At 47.4% G+C, this 8,800-nt stretch overlaps 1 protein-coding gene and 1 non-coding gene across 4 annotated transcripts in view; both read right to left on the reverse strand.

Moving 5' to 3' along the window:
- The window catches only part of LOC135828562 (uncharacterized), a 54,815-nt gene that overhangs the window by 37,803 nt on the left and 8,212 nt on the right, over positions 1-8,800 (reverse strand). For all 3 annotated transcript variants that reach the window (XM_065340999.1, XM_065340997.1, XM_065340998.1), the window contains exons 9-14: positions 7,794-7,844; positions 7,094-7,209; positions 6,268-6,340; positions 6,068-6,160; positions 2,273-2,383; positions 352-494 (exon numbers count right to left, since the gene is read on the reverse strand). In XM_065340999.1, coding sequence (XP_065197071.1) covers positions 352-494; positions 2,273-2,383; positions 6,068-6,160; positions 6,268-6,340; positions 7,094-7,209; positions 7,794-7,844 — 587 coding nt within the window. The remainder of the gene's footprint in view (positions 1-351; positions 495-2,272; positions 2,384-6,067; positions 6,161-6,267; positions 6,341-7,093; positions 7,210-7,793; positions 7,845-8,800) is intronic.
- Positions 3,684-3,765, reverse strand: Trnal-aag (transfer RNA leucine (anticodon AAG)). The gene has a single exon. It is a non-coding gene; the product is annotated as a tRNA-Leu (tRNA).

Below are 8,800 nucleotides of genomic sequence, written 5' to 3' on the forward strand. Positions count from 1 at the left end.
TGTAAGCCAACCCTGCCCCAGTGGCAACTTGAGCGCGCAGCCATGGAGCAAAACCAAGAGTGCATGAAATGGTGTGCAGCTCGGATGGGTTGGTGTCAAGATTATTCGGCTACTGGGTTTTGACCGTGATTCGTTTCACCACTAGTGACCACTCTGATAAGGCGACTACCTGTGCCAGAAGACCACTATAGCTATGACCAGGGATGTCATTTCCAGTCAAATGACCCAAGATAAGGAGGCCACTTGTACTAGGAATCCACATTTTGAAGGTCCATTGAGCGGTGAGCTTAGACAGGTTTATCTGCATGATTGTATTGACACTAGTCAGAAACAGCTGGATGAGTTCAATACCAGAGCGGGCGATTCTTCAGTCACTGTGGTAGCCAGGTGGGCGGACGAGAGTGGAGACTGCCGCTCGTGCGCTCCCTTCTTGCGCCCTGCCGTGGACAGGGTCCTGAACATGTCGGGCGGGGGCACCGCTGTGGGGGAAACACCTGAGCAATGAACACGTTTGCGCAGAGAAACACACACACTTCAATAAGCCCATTGCGCAAAGACGCAATTCGTACCATAAGCACACCACACAGCAACTTGTGCATGGTCGTGTGGAATGTTGAACAGTGCATTGCTGATCTATGATCGTGTAGGATGCTGAACAGTGCATTGCCGATCTATGATCGTGTAGGATGCTGAACAGTGCATTGCTGATCTATGACCGCGTAGGATGCTGAACAGTGCATTGCTGATCTATGATCGCGTAGGATCATTGCTGATCTATGATCGCGTAGGATCATTGCTGATCTATGATCGCGTAGGATGCTGAACAGTGCATCGCTGATCTATGATCGTGTAGGATGCTGAACAGTGCATTGCTGATCTATGATCGCGTAGGATGTTGAACAGTGCATTGCTGATCTATGATCGTGTAGGATGTTGAACAGTGCATTGCTGATCTATGATCGCGTAGGATGTTGAACAGTGCATTGCTGATCTATGATCGTGTAGGATGCTGAACAGTGCATTGCTGATCTATGATCGTGTAGGATGTTGAACAGTGCATTGCTGATCTATGGTTGTGTAGGGTGTTGAACAGTGCATTGCTGATCTATGATCGTGTAGGATGTTGAACAGTGCATTGCTGATCTATGATCGTGTAGGATGCTGAACAGTGCATTGCTGATCTATGATCGCGTGGGATGCTGAACAGTGCATTGCTGATCTATGGTTGTGTGGGGTGTTGAACAGTGCATTGCTGATCTATGATCGCGTGGGATGTTGAACAGTGCATTGCTGATCTATGATCGTGTTGGATGTTGAACAGTGCATTGCTGATCTATGATCGTGTAGGATGTTGAACAGTGCATTGCTGATCTATGATCGCGTAGGATGTTGAACAGTGCATTGCTGATCTATGATCGTGTAGGATGTTGAACAGTGCATTGCTGATCTATGATCGTGTGGGATGCTGAACAGTGCATTGCTGATCTATGATCGTGTGGGATGCTGAACAGTGCATTGCTGATCTATGGTTGTGTGGGGTGTTGAACAGTGCATTGCTGATCTATGGTTGTGTGGGGTGTTGAACTGTGCATTGCTGATCTATGATCGTGTAGGATGTTGAACAGTGCATTGCTGATCTATGGTTGTGTGGGGTGTTGAACAGTGCATTGCTGATCTAGGGTTGTGTGGGGTGTTGCACTGTGCATTGCTGATCTATGATCGTGTAGGATGTTGAACAGTGCATTGCTGATCTATGATCGCGTAGGATGTTGAACAGTGCATTGCTGATCTATGATCGTGTGGGATGCTGAACAGTGCATTGCTGATCTATGATCGCGTAGGATGTTGAACAGTGCATTGCTGATCCCAGCATACTGACATTATAGTACTTGTGCACTCCATACAATACGTAATTCACAAATATTACACAGCAATGAATCAAGCAAGTCTCATTCCGCTGTAACTCCGAGCATATGCTGTCTGATGAAGTGTTTTGACACGAAACTCGGAGTTACAGCGGAATGAGACTTGTTTGATTCATTGCTGTGTAATATTTGTATCACTTGCTGTGTCCAGTGGGCATTGAGCACTGTAAGCAGCCTAGGGACTTTAGACAACTGTCAATACGTGATTCATGTGGGTGTGCTATACATGTATTTCTCAAACCACGCACAATGCCCAAAGTCCAAACAGGCCCGTTTCCCTGTTCTGCATCAGAAAGGAGAGATTTGTCTCTCCAGTTTCTTCATTCCCCGGGATTGTTCGTACTCACTTCCTGACACGAGCGAGGCCGTCGAGGGCTTCACGTGGATCAAACGGCGGCCGATGGTTTCCGCATCCGACTCAGAGTCGCTGGCCGACTTTGACGGCGGACCATCATCCGCTGCAGTGCAGTAAGAGAACCACAGTACAATGTGAGCACTGCAAAATCCAGACTCACTCTGCAAAATCCAGATTAACCCTGAAAAATCCAGACTCATTCTGCAAAATCCAAATTCACTCTGCAAAATCCAGATTCACTCTGCAAAATCCGGATTCACTCTGAAATGTTTAAAGATTATACATGCTAGGTACCCAACCTGTCCCCGATCGTGGACAGTCATAGTGATCTCCTGCGCTCACCGGGAAAGCCATTTCCGTTCTTAGGTAACATAATGGCAGGCAGGGCCACCCCAGCAACAGATACCCCGATGCCAGTAGAATTTGAGGGTGGTCAGGAATTAGGTACAGTCAGACGTCGTTTAACCGCACACGTCCGTTTTCCACAAAAATATCCTTGCCAACCATACAGGTTTTCCCGGTATACTATAGGAGAACTAGGGTAACTACCGACATCAGGGCCGGGGATTTTGACTTTGATCGAAAAACTATCGGAATTGGCACTGAACCATGAGTGTTCAAAAAAGGGTTGCTTTGTGGTGCGACAAGAGCACATGCGGCCCTGTATTTCACAGAATCACGGCATGTAGGGGCGACCTGACAATAAAGAAACTCGGGTTTTAGTCCCCAAATGAGCAATGGGTGAGAAATGAATGAAAAGAAAGAAAAAATTTCCAAAAAAATTGCGGAAATACGCAAAATACTGGAAAATTGCCCAAAAGAAGAGAAAATAACCGAAATTGGCGAAACCAGCAAAATAAGGGAAATGAGAGAAAATAAAGGGAAACTGGGTGTGTGACTAAAGGATTTTGCTTTGGCTGGGTTGGCAAGTCTGCAAAAATATCCGGATGGACGAGGGAACCGGATACTTGAACACACATACTGTATAAGCATATGCACTAACAGTTACATATGCTGTAAATCGGTAACCAACGATTGTCTTCCGGATGGGGAGGGATCCGGATAAAAGAGGACCGGATAAGCGAGGTCCGACTGTACGCTCCAGCTCCTCAAAATTACCCATAGGAAAAGGAAAACATGTTAGCGACAGCATGTGTTCACCTGCGTCCTACGTACTAATTTCAAAAGGCACTGTGGCCGGAGAAAACAAGGAAAACTCATTGTTCTCCTTTCAATTCTATGAGTTCATACTGGTGGCGTTCCCATGACGGATGCGGAAAACTGGGCTTCCAGCCGAGTCTCACGCGAACCGTGAATTTTATTTTTTATACAGGCATAATCGATGCTTCGGATAATCGGCATTCTTCTACTGTCGTAAAAAAAAGCAGCAAAAAAAGTCAACTTGGCAGCGGTGGGATTCGAACCCACGCCTCCGGAGAGACTGGAGCCTTAATCCAGCGCCTTAGACCACTCGGCCACGCTACCAGATACATTACTCGTGTATACACCAGCACATTCTGAGCAAAATGGGGAGGAGCAGTATCTTCGAATAGTTCCACGAAATTCGTCAATGCACAACATGTGGCAGTGAGTATGTCTGGTTCCTTGCTTCCGGTTGCCAGAATTCTGGCGGATATTTAGTTAAAGGGGAAGTTAAGGCAAAAATTAAAATTTCACCAGTTGTAGTCTTCGGGGTGCTGAGTCGAATGGTCGTGGTCCGAGGAAGCTGAGACGCTCCCTTCCTACTTGAATCCCAATCGAACTCGCGCACTTCCACCGAAACTGGGTGACTGCGCCCTACTAGATGGAGATTTGTATGCAAAATGTCACTAAAAGCGCCAACTCGTTCTTATAAAAGCACGGATGACCGCGATTGGCCCATATGTTGTAGTCTTTTGGACGCCGAGTCGACTGGTTTTGGTCCGAAAAGGCTGCGATGCAGCGTTCCTCCTTTATTCCCAATCGAACATGGTTGAACAAGCGGTCACGTGCTCCTGCGTACGCCAGTCACCTGGTCACCGCGCCTGCAGGGTACAACTTACTAGCCTGTTTGACCTTTTTTGGGTGCAGTCCTGTCACTCGAGTTGAACCTTGGTGTGAAAGTTGTCGCCTGCTGGCGTGGTGACCAGGTGATTTGGGCACCCAGGAGCACGTGACCGCTTGTTCAACCATGTTCGATTGGGAATAAAGGAGGAACGCCGCATCGCAGCCTTTTCGGACCAAAACCAGTCGACTCAGCGTCCAAAAGACTACAACATATGGGCCAATCGCGGTCATCCGTGCTTTTATAAGAACGAAATGGCGCTTTTAGTGACATTTTGCATACAAATCCCCATCTAGTAGGGCGCAGTCACCCAGTTTCGGTGGAAGTGCGCGAGTTCGATTGGGATTCAAGTAGGAAGGGAGCGTCTCAGCTTTCTCGGACCAAGACCATTCGACTCAGCACCCCGAAGACTACAACTGGTGAAATTTTAATTTTTGCCTTAACTTCCCCTTTAAATTAATGTGAGTTGAATGGTCCCAAAACGATCTCCCGAGAACATACAGGAGTAACGATGATTCCGAGACCTTTGGTGGGAGGAGTTACTTTTGCCCCGCCCCCACTTCCATCCAATATGCCACCGCCCCCGCTGTGCAGCATCTGATGGTTTGTGGTATTCAGTAAAAAATTATTAAAAAAACCACACACACACACTACTGTATGACACACATCTATTTTCCGTCTGATTTCTCGATTTGGCACCGAATTCTTTTGTTGAAGTAGCGATCGGACTCGAATCACTTGCTCTCGTGTCGCTGTACTGTTCTGTCCATTTGGTTTGCGACGTCAATCTAAGAAAATAGCAGCCCAGACCGGGAGTGCCCCACAGCGACAAGTACAGTAGAACCTGTCAAGGTGACCGCTCTGATAAGGCGACCACCTGTCCAAGAAGACCACTGAAACCAGGACCACCAAGGGATGCTATTTCTAGTCCAATGACCCTGGATAAGGAGACCACCTGGCAACAGAGACCACCCGTGAGCGGTCGTCTTAAGACAGGTTTCACTTTACAGTAAAACCTGTCAAGGTGACCACCTGTCCGAGAAGGCCACTACAACCAGGACCAAGGGGTAACAATTACAGTTAAATCACCCTGGATAAGGAGGCCACCTGCACACAAGGACCACGGTTTGAAGGTCCCATGAGCAGTGGGCCGCTTACACAGGTGTCACTGTACTTGATACCGTACAAGCAGAAAGACAAATTTTCGGCAGCTATTTAATTTCGGCTATATTCGATATTCGGCACCGACCCAAAACGCCTAAATTAAAACGCCGATAAAATTTTTCACAGCATCTGTCGCACTATACCATGCCCTCTACCCCACGCGGAAAATAAATCGCCGCCGAAATGTCAAAAATCGTGAAGTGCCGAAATTTTGCAGCGCTGAAATTTTGTATATTTACAGTAAGCAGAAATATTCGGCCGGAGTTTGATTTTTTCTTTTCGTCCAAGGAGCATTTGGACTAAATTAAATGCCGGATTACTGCTGATTTAAACAAACGGTGAGGAGACAATAATTTGATAACCGCAATCAAGACAAGCTGAATGTCTTTCTGTTTAATGTCGATTCAGCTTGTCTTATTGATTGCGGTTACTGCTTATTTGTCCAGCTTTTCAATACAGTGTACACTCTTATGATCCATGGACTGAATTTTCAACCGGACAAATTCCCTTTCTTTTGAGTTGGACGAAATTGTTGACCGACGAAATATCCTGCTGGTCAGTATCTCATTCAGTACGTACCCAAAGCACTTGGTAAGTGCTGGCCACGCTTCAGAGATGCTTCCGGGATGTTGCTGAGACGATTGGGACTGAGACGTGACAGAGCTGACATGCCTACAATGCAACACGACAAGCAAAACAGGAACAGAGAGCACAACAGGTCAGGCAATGTGCATTTGTCACACAGAGCAGCACAATCCAAGAAACTTGCAGAAACTTACTGTCGTCATTGTCTGGTTCATCTGGTGCACCGGCGACACTCTCATCCATACGCTTATGCAGCTCTTCCTCCTCCTATGATACAGACAAGTGATGGTTTGCACATGCACGTACGCACACATGCACACACACACACACACACACACACACACACACACACACACACACACACACACACACACACACACGCACACGCACACACACACACACACACACACACACACACACACACACACACACACACACACACACACACACACACACACACACACGCAAGCGCACGCAATGTAATATGGTCCTCGTGTGAAGTTGACTCCGTGACCAGTCTTGTTGGACTGGCAACAACATTGGTGTTGGCCTTAAATGTAGTGGTCTTCTGTTACAGGTTGTCCATTTATCACAGTGGTCTTCTGTTACAGGTTGTCCATTTATCACAGTGGTCTTCTGTTACAGGTTGTCCATTTATCAGAATGGTGCCCTTTCAGAGCAGGTTTACATTGCAGTGTCAGGTTTCCAAAACGGAGTGCCGAAGAGCAAGATTTATAACAGCCTAGAATTTCACCAAGCGCAGCATACCAATGTATACACGGTGACTCAACTGTGCATAGACTGTAAGTCTGTAATGCATGAAAATAAGAACAGTCTAAGCTCGGAGGCTGACCCCCTAGTTCTTTGGCGACTGTACCGTATACACGGTGACTCAACTGTGCATAGACTGTAATACATGCAAATACGTACGGTCTAGGCTAGGAGGTCCCCCCCCCCCCCCCCCCCCCCCGTTCTTCGGCTCCCAATAGTACTACAGCACATCACCATACACTGGCCTACCTGAAAGCTGTTCTGTGACGAGACACCAGAGCGCACAGAGTGGCGATGCATGTGACGGATCTGGTCCACTTCAGCGATGAGCTGCTCCGCTGGCTTGCCCATGATGCCAATCTCCGCTGTATTGCCAGAACGAGAGCACACATTTGTTTTGTTCTTCGAAACATTGGACCAACCGCTCTTAATCCCAGGTGGTCTTTTTCACAGGTGGCATTGGGAAGTGTTCCCAGAAAGAAAGAGAAAGATAGGTTTTCTGTTTATAGTGTAGTGCACTGCATATGACTATCTGATTTCAGCACCGGTACAACAGGCCCGGAGCCAACTCCTGGGGGGTGGTGCAGCCCCAAGTTGGCCACAGGACCGATTATTTCCCCATGTCCAATTTCGAAATCCTGGGAAGATTGTCTCAAGCTCTGTGCATATCTGTTTGTTTCAGATACATATTATTCCTGTAGCAACAAGATATGCAGCTAGCGCACTAGACCTCACTTGACAAGAAGAGCAGTTTAAAAAGCAGAGACTCTAGAGAGGAGCACATGAGGATAGCCTATTACTGGTACTTCCAGATAATCAATTGCATACTGAGCACTCCATGAACGCTGGAATCGGTAAAAACTGGTACCGCCACGGCCGCACCAGCCGTACCAGTGGCACCGACCCTGCACAACCATGAGCAAATACAGTGGAAACTAGTTTTTCTTACCCAAGTCATCGCCTGTCATGTTTATGATCTCCTGTCCATTAACACCAGCAGCTGCAAGCACAGCACAATGGCAACACACACAAACACACAGAGAAACCAAGCAAGAGGTCAGACTTGAACTAAGAAAGTGTGCATACATAGTCACGGGTACTGCCAGCTTTAGTTGAGAGAGACGACACAGACGGATGGGAGGACAGGCGCGCGGACAGACTGTTGGACACACGGAAGGAGAGACAGACCGACGGACGGATGGAGGGAGATGCGAGAGGGAGAAAGTAATTTATTTCCAGTGAAACTTGTCTAAGCCGACTGCTCAAGGGACTTTACAAATGTTGTCCCCGTGTGCCGATAGTCTCCTTACCCTGAGCAATATGACTGGCAATAACATCCCTTCATCCAAGTTGTTGTGGTTCTCATGGAAAGGTACTCACCCCATCGGCGTGGCCGGCATGACAAATTCTATTGTAATGCCGTTGCTGTTTGCGTTACGCAGAGCTCACTGACTTGTCAGTTTGAGAACTCTGGCAAGGTTCGTTCGGGCCTGGTTTAAATCTGGCTTTTGGAAAATATATTTTTCATTGCTATCAGGTTCGGCCTCATTTTCTCTGTGCTGCGCTGATGGGTCCACAAAGGACGAAACAATTCTGTCCGCAGATTGAGTATTGTATTCACACAGAAATGGCTCTACGTATCTCCCAGGTATTCAACTTTCCCCACAGCCAATCAACACCAGACGCGGCCTCTTACAAGGCACTGCAGCTAGCCCTCAATACTTCGGACATCAAGCGCCCCCGAGGGACGACCCCGCAAGCGATGGGTCGACAACATCAAAGAAGACCTCAATCCTCTGAATGTGCCAGTTCAGGAATGCCTCAACCTCGCCACCACTGACAAGCAACTCTGGTTAACAATCATTGACAGATACATGACCCCGTATGATTTGTTTATGCGGGCAATATGCGACCTGTTTAGATTATTAACTGGTTTGAGGGAAAGACATAAACATA

This window comes from Sycon ciliatum, chromosome 12 (assembly GCF_964019385.1).
Source record: "Sycon ciliatum chromosome 12, ocSycCili1.1, whole genome shotgun sequence".
In the NCBI taxonomy this organism is placed as follows: Eukaryota; Metazoa; Porifera; class Calcarea; order Leucosolenida; family Sycettidae; genus Sycon; species Sycon ciliatum.